This window comes from Penicillium rubens (genome assembly GCF_028828025.1).
Source record: "Penicillium rubens strain IBT 27055 chromosome Unknown utg000004l_segment0_segment0, whole genome shotgun sequence".
Lineage (NCBI taxonomy): Eukaryota > Fungi > Ascomycota > Eurotiomycetes > Eurotiales > Aspergillaceae > Penicillium > Penicillium rubens.
The window spans coordinates 565518-581755 of NW_026890602.1; the positions used below are offsets into that span (position 1 = coordinate 565518).

The 16238-nt window shown below is 48.4% G+C and overlaps 6 protein-coding genes across 6 annotated transcripts; 4 read left to right on the forward strand and 2 right to left on the reverse strand.

Moving 5' to 3' along the window:
• Positions 1-1569: 1569 nt before the first annotated feature.
• Positions 1570-3945, forward strand: N7525_010167 (uncharacterized protein; the record flags this gene model as incomplete). The annotated part of the gene is made up of 4 exons (XM_002556621.1): positions 1570-2481; positions 2543-3413; positions 3471-3841; positions 3898-3945. 4 exons carry the CDS (start codon positions 1570-1572, stop codon positions 3943-3945), a joined length of 2202 nt encoding a protein of 733 aa, XP_002556667.1.
• Positions 3946-5779: 1834 nt separating this feature from the next.
• N7525_010168 (uncharacterized protein) lies at positions 5780-8884 on the reverse strand (the record flags this gene model as incomplete). The annotated part of the gene is made up of 10 exons (XM_061214996.1): positions 5780-6025; positions 6071-6175; positions 6224-6916; positions 6969-7040; positions 7091-7382; positions 7436-7506; positions 7554-7624; positions 7674-7904; positions 8248-8497; positions 8612-8884. 10 exons carry the CDS (start codon positions 8882-8884, stop codon positions 5780-5782), a joined length of 2304 nt encoding a protein of 767 aa, XP_061067508.1.
• Positions 8885-9347: 463 nt separating this feature from the next.
• N7525_010169 (GNAT family N-acetyltransferase) lies at positions 9348-10140 on the forward strand (the record flags this gene model as incomplete). Its single annotated transcript, XM_002556624.1, has 3 exons — positions 9348-9393; positions 9446-9786; positions 9835-10140. 3 exons carry the CDS (start codon positions 9348-9350, stop codon positions 10138-10140), a joined length of 693 nt encoding a protein of 230 aa, XP_002556670.1.
• A 642-nt stretch (positions 10141-10782) lies between these two features.
• N7525_010170 (uncharacterized protein) lies at positions 10783-12588 on the forward strand (the record flags this gene model as incomplete). The annotated part of the gene is made up of 2 exons (XM_002556625.2): positions 10783-10976; positions 11031-12588. The coding sequence occupies 2 exons, from the start codon at positions 10783-10785 to the stop codon at positions 12586-12588; spliced, it is 1752 nt and encodes a 583-aa protein (XP_002556671.2).
• Positions 12589-12693: 105 nt separating this feature from the next.
• Positions 12694-14294, reverse strand: N7525_010171 (Zn(II)2Cys6 transcription factor; the record flags this gene model as incomplete). Its single annotated transcript, XM_061214997.1, has 4 exons — positions 12694-13467; positions 13522-13787; positions 13835-14211; positions 14272-14294. 4 exons carry the CDS (start codon positions 14292-14294, stop codon positions 12694-12696), a joined length of 1440 nt encoding a protein of 479 aa, XP_061067509.1.
• A 572-nt stretch (positions 14295-14866) lies between these two features.
• Positions 14867-15178, forward strand: N7525_010172 (uncharacterized protein; the record flags this gene model as incomplete). Its single annotated transcript, XM_061214998.1, has 1 exon — positions 14867-15178. One exon carries the CDS (start codon positions 14867-14869, stop codon positions 15176-15178), a length of 312 nt encoding a protein of 103 aa, XP_061067510.1.
• Between the last annotated feature and the right edge of the window lie 1060 nt (positions 15179-16238).

The following is a 16238-nucleotide window of genomic DNA, read 5'->3' on the forward strand; positions in this document are numbered from 1 at the left end:
ATTTGTCAAATTAGGGCTTTAATCTTTACATAAATTGGAAGAAAATTAGAAGAAAAAGTACGGAGTATAGGATAAGCACAAAGTACTTTTTTTTCTCTCAAGATATTTTGAACGCATGTGGATTGAACAAGCCGACAAGATAGCGTCACACTTTGGTGCAGGCGCAAATCGCGGGACGCGGTGCCAGGCCGATCGGATCCCCAGTCATCTACTTCCGTACTCCGTACGAGTAGGTAATTCCTCCACGTTCTCTGCCAAAGGTTGCCTTGCATCAGTTTTTAGTTTGACACATTTTGTAAGGTACAAAGTACGTACAGAGTATCGAGGACCTTGGAATAAATGTAATATTTTTACTACGGAGTACAGGTTTGGAATATTTTGGCTTAGAATAGAATGACTATGGAGATGTCTAAGAATATCAAAATGGAGCATTAAGGGGAGAACTATGATTGGCACATAAATTTGGAAGTCCCCCCTTTTATCCTTTTATGAACGGCTTCAGGAGATGAATTCAATGTTGAGGTAGTAGAAGAAAAAGTAGAAGTACATAAGATATAGTATAACTAGTATACGTTAAACAGTAAATCGTCAATAAATAATAGATACTATGTACGGAGTATGTAGACATAGTGGATTGTAAGTCATTAAATACATGGAGAATGTTGTACTCCTGTATCATGCAAAGAGACGCATAAGCATAACTTAAGAAATGCAGGTTTTCTCTCTTTCTTTTTTTTTTTTCTCTCTGCCTATTTTATTTAGTATTCTACAACAGTCTACAACATACTATATTGACCCTTTTACCATTTCAATTTTTGATTCAATTCAATTCTCCATTTTGGAGTACCCGGACCTAATCTACCCCGTACCGTCCACGTCCACCATCTCTCCGGAACATCCCCCCCCCTCCTATTTTCCCTTCTCTCATCTTCCCTTTCTCTCTTCCCACTCCTGAAGTGAACACATACCAGTGTTGTCATTTGTAGGGTTCTGGGGTTATTTCTGTTTGCTCTCTCTCTCTCTCTCTCTTTTTTTCTTGTACATGGCTCTCCTATTCTAGAGACGTCTCATCATCCTGGGGATCTCTCCCTCTTTTTTTGCCCATCTTACCTCCTTTCGTTTCTTCGAACTCGCCTGGTTTCGAGTTTCATTCTTCTGGCATCGAGCGTCCTTTTTTTCTTTTTCTTTTAATCGTTGTATCACTATAGCCTATGTCCACGTTACTTTAGAACAGGTATCGTTTACCCCCTGGCTGACGCGGTCCCTTATCCTCCCAACGTGCACGGCAAAAGAAAAAAAAAAAAAAAAAAGCAAAGCACGACCCCTTTCCTTACCAACTCCACCTTTCATACCGCATTGAACGTGAGAGTCCTTATTTTACTTTGTGATGGATAGCTGACAGCTCCTTGGTCACAGCATCCCATTTCGTTCCTCGGATCCCTATTTGACGCGAACACATCTCGGGCTCATATTCTATCTCCTATTTTTTTATTTGCGAGTTGCCTTTGATTACGATCCTGGACAGCTCGTGATTTCTACCCTTTTGACAATTTGCCGGAAAAAAACAATATGGCAGCGTTGGTTCAAACAATCCCGCAACAGAGTGGCACGGTACCGGTGCTTCAGACGCGTCCTTCATCCTCATCAGGCACCTTCTCTTCTCCAACCCAGAACCAAGGCTCTCGTATCCAGACGATGTCTTGGACATCATTCAATGCTGGTAATTCCGGGAGTTATCGAGCAGGCCACCAGGTTGTGGCTCCTTATGCCTACAACCCGAATATGGGCCAATCCACCGTCCAAAATCGGCAGTCTTGGACACCACACCTCCGGCCAGAACATCGCACCTTTTCCGCACCTACTACCCCTCAAGTGCCGGTGAATCCGACATACACCGGTGCCAGCCCCCGATCCCCCCATCTTGCAGCTGGTTCTGTATCAAATTCATCCAACTCTTCCTCCCGTTCCTATGTTTCCAAGGACGATAGCGCACTTCCCTCACGACAGCCGAGGAGCGACCAGCCGCTCCGTCCCCTGTCTACAGCCAACCTTCCCTCCCCCTCCATCATGAACATCTCCTCCCCGAAACCCTCACCGAATCGGTATCGTCGTACCCCTCAACGAGCGGAAGGCGCCGTGCCGTCATCCCCTGCTCCCCCTCCTATTCCGACCGTGATCGTCGATGATTTTGGTGGCCCCCGACCAGCTCGACAAAACGCTCACAACCGGGTATCAAGTGTGGATGATTCATCTCATGTCGATAGGGCCCAGCCTGAACGATATAGACGACGAAGCCTGGGCAATATGGATGCCACAGCGTACCCAAACCTGTCGCTTGATTTCCCAACTCCATCTTCCTCGCCATCTCAATCGGGATCCTACGACTTCATCACATTCGATACCAATCAACGGCCTGCTTCCGCTCACTCTCAGCGGGACAGCGTGGGTAGCGTTCATTCGACACACTCGTCGGCCTCCTCGGTAGGATCATTTACAAGGACCCAGGAAAATAATGCAGGAGCTAACGGTATCTATTTTACAGGCACGAGAAGCGCCGCCATCGGAGTCGAACTCTGTCTCTAGCAAGACCGGCAAGGCAGAAGAAAAACGCACGAGCAAGCCGTCGCCTTTATCGCAGCCCGTGTCGACCGAACCCGAAGCCCCCAAAACCAACCCTCCAGCCGAGACTCAAAAGAAGCAAGCACCGCCTACACTGGATTCCCCCGCCGCGAAGCGTCTCACCGATTTGAAAAATGATACGAAGCGCCCTGGGAAATCACGCTTGAGACGGGCTTTCTCGTTCGGCAGTGCTTCCGAGCTCCTGAAGACATCTGCACAAAGCAATGCTGCCAAGCGGGAAGCCTTTGCTGCTGATCAGGCGCGCCGTGAAGCTCTAAGGGAACAATTGGGCCCAGAACAGGCCGCCATTGCCGAGCAGCAGGAATTGAGCGGACTAGGTGAAAGCATCTACTCCCATCAAGGCCACTTCTTCACCGGTTCCACCGATAACCTGTCAGTATCATCGACCGCTTCGTCGGCGTCGATGATGCTTCGCAAGATGGGCAAGGGCATGAAGCGCTCCACTCGCTCACTGGTTGGCATGTTCCGTCCAAAATCGGTGGCCAGCATCAATTCTATGGAAAATGCGGGCCCCGAAGTTCCACCTCCGCAAATCACCGTGGTGAACGTCGAAGCAGAACGGGAGAGTGTGGCTGTCAACCCCGATCCAGCAGATTTACCCCGTGGGGCTACTGTCTTCCCCAAGGTTGAGGGCAATGCATCGGAGGTCAGACGATCCGCTTCCATTCGGGAACGAGCCGCATCGGAGAACTCCCAGTCGCGTAAGAGCATCGTGGGAGGAGACCGAGAGCGGGCGGAGATCTTGGCGGCGGTCCGGAAGGGCATCTTGAAGAGTGCGTACCTCCACACGAATATATTTAACGTTTTGGCGTATTGACTAACTTTGTTAGAAACTCACTCGGACTTTGGCGTCTCTTCGCCTGCGAATGCATTGACTGGTGGTGACTCGCCGCACTCCAGTGCTCCTCCCACACCCGATGAGTCGGCACGATCTCCAGCTCAGCAAAGTGATTCGGTGAAGATTGCCGGCGAGGACTACTTCCTCTCGAACGCAGGGCGGTTCTCGTCTTCTGAAGCGAAGAGTGCACCCATCACCCCGTCAGCTGTTGGCGGTAGAAATATCGTCTTCAGTCCTCGCATCCAGTTCCACGAAACCTGGCCTAGCGGCGAGTACGATCGACGTGGAGAGATTGCCACTTGCAATCGTCTCACCCCGTTGCTTGCTCAGCAGATTCGGGAGGAGATTAATAACTTTAAGATGGTGAGTTGCTTGCATTTTTTTATACCTCAAGTGTGCCATTACTAACAGCAGTACAGGAGATGGAAGTTCACGAGAATTCCAAGATCTACACACATTTCATTTGAGTTTTGGGCGGGAGTTTCTTGCATCGCTCAGTGGCCTGAAACTGGCCATCTCTGGCCATGGTTCTATCAACTGAGCCTGCATTCTTGTCTAGACATGCATCAATTCCGGCGAAATAAGGTGTTTGATGATTTTTTTTCCATCGCTTGAACAGAAGCTGTGCTGTCCGGGCGGATCTTAATTGATTCTATGGATTGGTGTATGCTCTATTCAGAGCGATTTGACCAATACACGCTTCCGGTGGATATTCCGCCAACCCAAAAACGGTGCGGCTCTCTTTTCGAAAAATCTCGGTCTCTAGACAGGCGCTGCTAGCCCCTGTCCATCAAAAACCTAAGATATCCCTGCACCTCGGGGATCTGTCTTGGGCCTTGATCTAATGAATGTTCCTCCTACCATCTAATCGGTATGGCGGTGCATATTCCTCACTTCTCTGCCGTGATTTTTCTTTCCAACTCTGTTCTTTTTTTTTGCTGCATCTGTGCATCTGAGTCATTGTCATTGAGTATTATGGGAGCGTGGGTTACTGGACTGTTTTGTTCTTTCATTTTATTTTTCTCTTTATTCTCCTGTCCTTCTAGCACATCGTTCCTCATGGTCATCTCTAGGCCCATTTCATATCTATCACTAAGCTCTGAATCCAATGTCTAAGCCTTGTTGCATTCTGTCTTGACATCTCATTTTTGGTATCTCTTCGGCTGCTGTGTTGGTAGCTATGTTTAATGGGCGGTTCTTGTCTGCACAGAGTCAATTCATGTCGTCCTTGTGGTTATACTTCCTTCCACTGTTACTGTAGCTTGTAGGCTGTTCTTGATGACCTGGGAGTAGGAGTAGGCATGCGCTTCGTATTGGTTAAAAGGTAATTGCGAGGATTGCTGGTTGTAATCGTACTAGAAATATAGATGTTCTTTCTCCAACTTCTTGAGATTTTGCTGCTCGCCTGTATGCAGGTGACCTAGCAAGATAATGATACCATCAAAGCAGATATAGAATATACAAGTGTCACTCGAGAAAATTTCTAACCATTTTGGCTTCTCCCATGGACAAATGGTACATTTAATATCAGTTTCTACTAGTAGGAGCCAGAGATGACTTGGCCTTTCACTATCGAGAGCTCAAAACTCACGGATTTTCGAGGTCGTCAGGTTGTCAGGTGGGTTATAAAAGGTGAAATTCTACTAGTAGGCCATACTAATGACTAGTACTTCAGAACTTAAATTTTCTTGCTCACTTGAGATATTATATTTCTAGTAGTTACTAGTAGCTACTAAGAAGACTCACGAGAGTCGCTCTTGAAAATACCTGAACAACGTCTGCTCTTAGTTAGGACAGGATGTACCCTAAGGGCACGACCTTGCAAGTACCATTTTAAATAGTACATTTTATAGTCTTTCTGCATTCTTCAGGCGGGAATGCCTTCTCGGTCCGATATGAAGAACAGATCCCAGAGGAATGAAGGGATCGGGAAACCGAGAATATCGGGATCGGAAGGGTAATTAGTGGAATCTGCCTTCTCATACCATTGATATCATGATAGGAATAGCATACTTCTATTAGAATGCGTGGTCGAATGCAGTGAATCGTGGTTGATATTGGATTCTCCACCTTTGAATCTAATAAACCTCAATATCCGAAGACATTCCTGGAAGTCGTTCAGCTACAATAGCCGTTAGACCTTGGGACCAACCCCTTTTTTTAAACCTATCATGCTGTACCCTGATGGTCCTTCGGAGCAGACTTCAAGTTACAATCCATGGATGTCTTGTATATTGCTTAAAAACTCAGGTTAATCAACAGGGCCCCTCTCAGCTAGGAGTTGCACTCTCGACAATGCTATCAATACCGAGATAGTGCTCTCTCTATGGCCATCTCCTGATACTTATTCGCTGTCTTCTCCCGAAGCTTCTTCCCCCAGATGATCAGTGGGACATGTAGAAACCCCATTGCTGTTGCCCACACCCCCATGACGATACACATGTTCTGCACGCCTTGAGCGTTCATCCATGGAACGATAGCGAAAGAAATGGCGATGCTGAAGCAGTTTCGGATAAATGCCACTCCAATGAACGCCTCTCCAGTAAGCTGAGAGAATTAGATAGGAAGGATGAAGGATCCAGCAAGACTAACCGCTTGATAGCTGTCGATCAGTACACAGAGTGCTACATCACTGACGCCTCCAAGGCCGAACCCGAAGATGGCGCCGCCCACTGACGGGTAGATCCAGTGCATTCCCTAACATCGTCAACACACCATCAAGGCAAACCTGAACAACCAACATACCTTTGAAGCGGTCACTCCGAACATGATAATCCCGCCGCCCATCGACACAGCAGGGAAGTGGTTGAGCTGAAGCCGCATCTCGGGTTCATAGTAACCGTAGTTCCTTCGAGCGAACCAGAAGACAGTTCGGTCAGAAAGCGCACCCCAGACAGATCCAAGGATACATCCGATAAAGACACCAAGACCCATGTTTCCAACGCCAACTGTTCCAAAGTTGTACGGAGGCTGTGTGAACACGATAGAGACGAGAGAAGCCTGTGCAGAGATCCAGCAGAGGCAGAATGCGTATGTGAGGGCCGTGTACATGACAGCCGGGAAGCGGAAGAGAATGAGGATGGAGTTGCAGACAAATTGTAAGAGACTCTCGTCAGACTTTGTGACGAGCCGCATGCGTTGCCGCCAGGTGAGAAGCGGGATCTCTGGGTTGATAGAATGGGTTGCGTTGGTGACTTGAGGCGTGATTGGCTCTACATCCTCAGATGCTGAGCTAGGGTTCATCTTCTTGACTGGGTTTGGGCGTTCTGGAGAGGCCTGGAGAACACGAGCTTCGATACGTGGGATGTACTTGCTCTCTTCAAAGAAGAGACAGAAGTAGAGCAGCAGCACGGCTTCGACGGCGAAGGCTACCCAGTAGCATAATCTCCAGTTGCCATTTGCTGCCATGTATCCAGCAATTATGGGGCTGAGGAAGCTCTGGCTCTACTCAGATAACGCCTCATGTGTCTAGGGATGGACTTGGACTTACTCCGATCATCACCATAACCATGTAAGCTCCGTTCGCTGTTCCACGCTGGTGAACGAAGTACATATCCGCAATCTGACGAGCTAAAGTCAGCAGAGACGACCCAGTAGAGAAGCGTTACCTACCGTCATCTCAACAATAGTTTCGTTTGTCGCACTAGCCAGACCGAAGATCAACTGTGAGATGTACAGTTCAGGAAGACTATTCATGCAAGCTGACCACACGGCAGTAGCGAGGATGAAAGCAGATGATAGAATGTACATCGATCTTCGTCCGTATTTTACCGCTGGAGGGATGAAGAGGAGACAGCCGAGTGCTGTACCGACAAAGTTGATAGCTTGAGCAATGTTGAGTTGCCTGTAGTTCCAGCCAAATTCAGGGATCCAGAGGACCCAGAATATGATAGGCATGGATGTCCTAGAATCATTCTTGGCTAAGGGTCCTGGTGGGAGTCTGAAAGGATCGCTTACTGCGTGAAGATGATGGCTGTAAGAGCCAGTGTTGGAATAAAATTCATCAACTTCCGAGATCGACTCCAATTCTTCAATAGTCAGTTGCTGCTATGGAAAGGCCGTGAAGCTAAATTACCAATGGGTCATTCGGGTCATCAGAGGGCATGGGCTGTGGCAGGAGCTGCGATGCCTCGACCTCGCCATGTTCTGATTTTGCGTCAATCTGTGCCCAAGGGCTGGAAATGGGATCACGGACCTTGAATGAGACGGACGGTGCCAGGGGCTATAGTGAAATCCGGGGGAGGGGGTTGAATGTGTCGAGTCATTGTGCCTGGGGGTAAGAACGACGAGAGATTCTTCTCAATAAGCAGAAAAGGACTGCTCTGTGGTTCCATGGCTTCTAAGTGGTAGCTCTTTTGTAGTTGATTATCGCAAGGTCGATATCTCCAAGACCGATACGCGTCTGAATGGGCGACGGCACGGCCTACTGAATGAAGTTAGCCTTATCATCGGCGTAAGGTTTTTGGCATAGCCAGTTAGGATAGTATGCTTCCAAGGTTACTACTAGGCACGCCTTGGCTTATTACGCATCCTCCCTAACTAATTGATATAGGGTTGACTATGCGGGGAAAGCGGGGGAATCGTGGCAGATCCAGACCTTTGAGACATTCTCCATGCTAGGAGATATCCTACGCGATTGGTATTGGAATGATATTCAAGTTGACACACGGCAGAGATCATTCCAGATTAAACCTTCGCAGTTAGCGGATACGAACTTGATTCAAAACACTAAATCTTCTGTAATACCAGAACCAAATAGTTCTATCTACCCACGTACACGTCCTCGACCTTCTGCCCAGGAAAGTTTGTCAACCGCCAGCAGTCAATAATGGCTGCGTCTCCGTACGATTGCAAGGCCCCAATAGCCACGATCCCGTTCATCCAGTTATAGGGTCCGTTGCCCGCCGCCTCAAACGTGATATGTGTAAAGTACTCCACTTGGTCCTGTGAGTAACTGGCATCCATCGACTCCTCGAAATCAAACGTCACTCCTGGGCCGGGTCTGAAGAGACCGCGGGCCTGGACAAAGATGTGGTTTCGTCTGAGGTCTTAATGCTGTACCTGGCGTCAAGTTTGTAGTAAATCTGTACATGTTTGGTATCGAGTCGTGGAGTTCGAGTGAAGACTGCTTACCTTTTTCGAGTGGATTTGCTGGGCCCAGTCGGCACCGCTATTCTCCATGACGATGCCTTCTATACCGGGTCCTTTAGCGGTGCCGGACTGAACGTGGCCGATAGATCGACTAACTCCAGTACCCATGACATTGGAGATATCGTACCCATCTGTTGGGTGCATCTTGGCAACAAGACGGTACACAAACTCCAGTGACGGTGCTTTCATGGAAGGCACCTCGGGATACAAGGCATTGCCAGGGCTCTCGCGGACCTTGCAGTCTTCTTTCGTCATTTTGTCGACGTCTACCAATGTGTGAGGGTTCTTGCTGTTGGGAGATAAAGATAGGTCAATACCTGCCAGAGCCTTCGGATAACTTTGTCATTTATGTACATTGATACATTGTCAACAGGGAACCCGAATTCCTCCTGTACCTGCTCACTACGATAAGACACAACGTTCATCATTTGAACTAACGCACTCACCAAACTATACGCGTGGCACCACCTTGCAAATCGGGCCTAGTGCCATCCCTCGGAACTAACTTGCCTATTTTGGAAGGTTGTCGCGCGCGGGTCCAGATGCCTGAATCAGTGACCCAGACAGAGGCCTCAAGAGTGAGGTCTTCATGGTTTGGTTTGGAGCAGACTTTATAACACTGAGCGGCAATGGCTGGCAATGAATGGTATTGAACTGAAACTCTTCTTTCCTCCTTCGATCTCTCAACCAAGGCATCAACTCCATTGCCTCACGAATTATGGCTAAATATGCACGGTCGGCACAAATGCGACCTTTGAAGCTCGGTATGCTCACTCACCCTGATAGAAACACTGAAGTCACTGACTGTTCGACAAGACTCCCAGTCAGTATCAGCTGCTGCAAAGACTCTCAGCCTTTCCTTTGCCTCAGATCCTCTCATCCGCTGGCTCAACCGAAACCCCAACGGCCCAGGCTGGGAAAGCCTCGAGACTGCCCTGCAGCAATGGCAAGAGGCGCGGGTTCGCGAGTATGCTGTACGCGGGATTGGGATGGAAGCTGTCACTGGGGATGAAAATCCTATTAGTCTCGGCGTTTGTTTCTTGTTTCCGCCTAAATCGCAATATCGGTGGTTAAACCCTCTGTGGTGGCCCGCCCACTTGAGAGTGCTCTGGGACCAGTACTGGGTGAAACCGAGCGAGCCATTTGCAGATCAAAAGGTAACATGAGATGATAAGTCACGGATATGTCGATTAACTCATTGATAGCGAGTTGAAACCATGATGGACACGCATTATGCATCTGCCAAACAGATAGAAAGCAGATATCCTCCTAACTCGCTCTACTATCTGGAGATTGCAGCAGTCCGTCCTGACACGCAGGGAATGGGAGTGGGCGGGTCGATCATGAGATGGGTGATCGACCAGCTTGGTGATTCGCCTTGTTTTTTGGAATGCACGAACGAGAAGAATATCGGATTTTATGAGAAATACGGGTTCAAGTTGGTGGATGAGAAAAAGCTTATGGATACGACTTCCCCAACAAGTACCACATTTTATTACATGGTGAGGTAAAAAGACAAGTTGATGCTGCTGCAATGATGGTTTGGATTGAATTATATACCGGAAGGGGGGTTGTAAGGTTTACTACTGTTGAGATCATCCCATCCTACAAATATAGCTTGTTATGGTGGCAGACTGAGCGCTTGTTTGCCAGTGTAGGCCTCCATAAAAGGCCCTGCTCCCCTAGTTTGAATACCGAGAGTTTCTTCCTCTATCTCCCTGGTAGCATGTAGCCTCAAAAAGCTACGTACATGTCATATCATGATGATATTGAACAAGGTTCAACTTGTTCCGTGTCCCAAGAGCTCATGTTGTCCCGTAGACAATGTCAGGGACAACCCTTATCTGACTATTATGTTCCCGGTAGGTAAAAGAGCGTCATGCATTTCCCACTCGGCTGATCGACTTGATATATTCTCGGAAGATGCTGGCTTGATCGTCCCTGTGGTTTTGCGCGCTCCTCTGGTTACTGCATTGGGGTTAGCGCTATTCGCCGTAGATCGATTTGGCGATACTGCTACGAGACGAGAAAGAGGGGGGTAAATAACGTATCTAGGTTGGTAGCTATAGATAAGGTGTCATTCACTGCACCATCTTGGCCATTGTATCTTGACCAGACACTCCTGTCCACTGCAGCCATTCAGACTTTTCGCCATGCCAGCCAGCAAAACTCCCACCGGCAAGACAAAGCTCTCGATCGAAGGCCTGGGAATTGTCGAAGGTCTCAGCTTCCCAAACAACGTTCATCAATTCTGCGGCATTCCCTACGCAACATTATCCAAGAGATGGACGCGCTCTCAATTGAACACCTCATGGCCAGGCAACTTCCACGATGGGACAAAGCTAGGGTAATACTACTACCAAAAAGGCTCAAATGCGCAATTATCACTGACAGTTTGCAGATCCAGCGCACCAAATCCACCCGAATACAACGGCCCTGAAGATCCTCTCGTCCCAGTTGCTATTGCGCCCCATTTTGAAGAACCAGTCGAAGATGAGCTCAGCTGTCTTGTCATGAATATCACGACGCCGACAACACATGCAAGCACAAAACTCCCAGTCATGGTCTATATCCACGGGGGCTCGTTCCTCTTCGGCGGTGCAAACAAGGGCGTTTTCGATTGCGTCAACTTTGTCACCCACGCCGCAAATCGTCACACGCCAATCGTCGCCGTCAACTTCAACTACCGTGTTGGCCTGGGAGGCTTTTTGGCTTCTTCTACAATCAAGGCTGACCTAAAACGCGACGGCTTTGAAGGCGTGGGTAACTTTGGCCTCTACGATCAACAGGTTGCCCTCCATTGGGTCAATCGTTACATCGCCTCCTTTGGCGGCGACTCAGGCAACGTCACCATCTACGGAGAGTCCGCCGGAGGCATGAGCGTGTCTCATCAGATAGCTGCAAAGAGCCCGGCGCCTTTCCATCGGGCCATCGCAATGTCTGGTCATCTGAACACCATCCCTACATGGACTTTAAGCCATCACGAGAAGCGCTACTGCGCACTCCTCAAATATCTCCACATTGATCCGGATTCTCCCTCGGCACTTGATCAACTCCGCAACGTCCCCCAGGATGTTGTTTCCCGTGCGACGATTCATGTAGAAGGTATCTTCAACGCAACTGGTAATCCATGCGACGATGGCGTATTCCATGCTGTGACACCATCTTTTAACGCCATCTCCTCACCTGCTTCCTGGCTCAAAGGGTACATGGTTGGAGACACACTCGATGAAGGCATGATCTTCTACGAAAGCTTCTGCGAAGACAGCTTCTCTACTATCCGAGCTGGAATAGCTTCACGGGTTGGCGTAGATGCCGCAGACACCATACTCGAGCTTTACGGAGTGACACCAGATTTGCCCAAGGACGAACTTGTTAAGTGCATGGAAGACATGGCCGGTGATGCGGCATTCAAGGCCCACAACTGGGTGGCAGCTCACCGATCAGACATACCCCAGACATTTGGGTACCACTTCGATCAAGCCTGCGCACATGAGAGTTCCTTCAAAGGGCTCGCATATCACGCCCTCGATCTGCTATACCTGTTCCTTAATTTTGATGAGCACATGACTCAGGGTCAGCGGGAGCTTGCGAGAACGATGGCCAACCACTTTATCGATTTTGCCCACGGTAAAGATCCCTGGCCCCGTGTCAGCAACGGTGCCTCTTGGATACGGTATGGCCAAAATGACATTCATAAAGTCGTGACCGAGGCTGAGGATGAAAGGGTCCGCAAGTACTCCCGAATGCAAAAGATCATGGATATGGGCATCTACCAAGAGTTTACGTTGGCGATAGATGACATTTCAGGCAAGAGACATCGAATGGGCACGTTCGAGTGGAAGCCTGATCAAGCAGGTTATGTAGCAAGGGACATGGAGGTTTTGGATGGCGTGCAGTATGATGTCCGGCCAGTTCTGGGGGGTGAGGTTAGAGCTGGAGAGACAGTTGCAGCTTAGCAGTGTATCCTTGATCAATGTTAAGAAAGACCCAACCCGGCATTACCGGCTCCTACACTTATCAACCTATTACCAATACAACTGTGAGTACAGTATGCTATTAAACTAGTATAAATGGAGTTCTATGTTTAACTCAGCTGCAAACTTTGTAGCCAGTGCAAGCTTCGCCGTCAGACCTTGTCCCTTTCCCGTTTCCCACACATTGGTGACAATATCTAAAGCAACTCTCTCCGTGCTACCATCTATCCGCTCCTGGCTATCGTCCATCAGATGCTGAAAGGCCAAGCGCGTTAGCCTTCGTTGCTGATAATTCTCGGCAAACAAGCCAGCAACGAACAGCGGGTAGAAAATGGCCCGAGCGAGGGGTTGCCGAAAGGTGAATGCCCCTGAATCGACTATTGCTTGGAGGGATGCAAAGATTTTCATGCGAACAACTTCAGATCGGGGCATTGGACTTGCAGCTGGAGGACTTGTGTTCTGGTCATTGCCCAGGAGTGCCCGATTGTGAAGAAGGCCTGCAAATCGAAATGCTTCCCACAGATGGATCTGAATGAACTCTTCACCCAACTCACCCGCCCATCCCAGGAGACCCTCCTCCGCTTCAGGCGATCCTAGACCTGCAAATAGGTTGATCAACGAATACGGCAGGCCCGAAGTCTCCTCAATTCCAACCTGTCCTTTTGAGGCAACATGTAACTTCCATATCTCCATCGATCGAGTGATCCTGTTGAGTGTGAAGGACGGAATGTCTAGGAGAGCAATCACTTCAAGTAGATGGTCTTCTAGGGGAGATCGCTGAGCTGCGACCAGGATGTCCCGGTGTTGGAGAACTCCATAAAGCCCCTTTAGGAGAGGCGTCCAGATGTATAGGGAGTTGATCTAGTTATAAATATTAGCATCAGGGTTGAATCTCTGCTTTAATAGACCACTTACACTAAGACTACAGAGAAGAACTCCAGTTGCAAGTGTCGCATCCAGTTCCAGCTTTTCCGGCGTGTTCAAGTCGTCGAAGTAGTGTGATAGAGCAGACTGCATATATATCGGTGTCAAGCGTACCATCTCAGTATCCAGGCTTGCTTGATACGCGAGACAGACTTGTCTCAAAGAGACACAGCTATTACACAAAGGCAGGATATCCGATTTGAAAAGACCATCCTGCCCATCTCTTCCAGTGAGGGTCTGGTAGCCTGTGGTGGAAACTGTCCACTCCATTAGCTTCATTATGGCAGAGTAAAAGTAAACTCACAGTCCTGCATTAATCGGTTCGATACTTCATCGCTCGGCAAGTTATCAGTGCCAGCTTGACCATTTGATTCGTATTGAAGATATAAAAGATCAAGCTGATCAGGCGAGGGAACCTGATACAAGTCTGATAGTTCCGCGCCAAGGTCAAGCGAGTCATCGGGGAGAACATCGACTACCCTACTACGCCTTAACCTCCGTTGAGGCCGCAACTGCCGAACTGGGTTTAAGACCATGCCAGTCTTTGGAGTTGTCGTGTCAGAAGGGCCCCATATCAAGCGGGTCTCGTATCCTTCGCAGGCCATGCCAGCTTGAGTGCATCTCTCACATACAGGACGGGTCTCGTCACATTTTTTATGACGTCTTTTGCACGTCCAGCAACTAAACCAGTTGAGTATAGGTCCTGAACGAGGTATATCAGGGGGTTTAGGATTCACTTACCCACGACGCGACCGCTGGATCATGGAGGTTTAGCGACAGAGAGTCAATTGAGTCACTCGGTGTTTATCGCGGCCTGTATATTAGTCAATGGATGTTGAGAGCTCCTGAGGAAAGAAGAAGTAGTCAGTGTTGTTCCAAGGCCCCTGGAGGATATCGAGGTCTCGGTGTTATCAAAAGCGGGGGAGTGCGTCGGCACATGGTGTACGGCAGTAGCCGCGCCATATTGTCGTCGACAGAGACAGAATACATTGCATAAGCCTTAGCTATATAGGAAGCTAAATGGCTAATACTACTGCTCCCCGAGCTTCGTATATATAAGCATGCCTTGCTAGATAAGGATAATCGAATATAACTTACCTACTCCGTACCCCGGGTACGTTTCAAAACAGAACCTTGATTATATGAAAATTCAGGCGGGACCCTACTAAGCATTGACCAGTAACCCTACTGAGCACTCAGGACCCCCCCTGGTCTGTGGTCTGGAGGAGGTGGATTGTTTGGATGGAGTGACCAGGTTGGTCATGTGACGTACCTCTATATTTACTGCAACCCCTGTGCATTCTCCAACCTCTCCTGATTACATGGTACCGCCAAAATGTCGCTTTACCTCTGGCACTGTTACTCCGCTGTGCGGGCGGCCTGGAGATTCTGTATTGAAGGGACATTCGCTATTTTATCTGGTGTTTTCCCGTTATTCATCAAAACCTATCCGTCGGACCCTCAGAAACCGAATGATCTTGAGTCTAATAATACTGTCGGCGTGGACTCGAGAACATCTGAACCTGTTACCTATACTGTACGGCCACTATTTCAGTCTAATTTGAAAATAGTGGGCATAGGAGCTTCCGGCCAAGTCTACGAGGTTGACGAGGAGATAGTCCTTAAGAGTTGTCGCATTTTCGAATAACCCGGTAGTGAGGCCTCTGATAGCGACCGATACCACTATGCCTCAGACACCATTTTTCACTCTAGCTTATTGTAAGATGAGCGGTTTGTGTTACGACTACTACAATAGTGGCTATATCCTTATATTGCGGAAGCTATCGACACCGATCAAGTCGAGGGGATTTTTCTCCGCAGATATCAGCCGTTGCCGGAGGGTGAGATACCTATATAACCCACTCGAATTCGATAGTATCGCTATATCGCCGACGCTCTTTGCCACCTTTATAAGCTTGGAATTGCTTATAGAGATGTGCGGATTGACAATGTCCTCTTCGATAATTAGGGCTCGGCTGTTCTTTGTGATTTTAGTGCCGCTAACCTATTTAGTCAACCAAATCTGATTATATCGGATCTTCCGCTTCTAGTCAACGGTCCTTCGCCGATCCTATCCGAGGCAACTGATATGTTCGCAATAGGCTCGCTCCTATTCCAAGTTGAATATAGAATCCGACCTAAGCTTTCCGTTGGAAGGGATGGTGAATTGATTTTGCCTAAAATACAGACTAATCACTAAGGCATTGATGCGGTTATTCGAAACGCTTGGCTTGGACACTATAATAGCACCTCGGAGATGCTAGAGGACCTTCATTTACTTGACGCCCAGATTGGCCAAGGTGTTGATGATACCGAAATACACTCAGAGCCAATTGCTTCACTAAAGGAGCGGGTCAAGGCATAGCGAAAAAGTCGTGAGGACAGTATTAGTAGGAACCTCATACTATCCCTGTTGTTTGATAACTAATATGGTTCATAGGCTGTGTGCTCGATGGTATACCATCAGGAGATCAGCTGCAAGTACTAGCAGATTGCTATGGCCTGGACAAAGATGCCGAACTACGTTTCACTACCTATGATGTACGCTTGCATGGGAACTAATTGTAGGTTTGCCCTCTGCATCGATGGCTCTGTTTGTCTCTTAGAGTGCTCCCACTCTCCGAATCAAGATCCACCTCTTCAATCCAGACGACAAAATGCAAAGGGAACGGCGGTTCCTGGTCGCCAGTCCAAAATAAATAAACGTT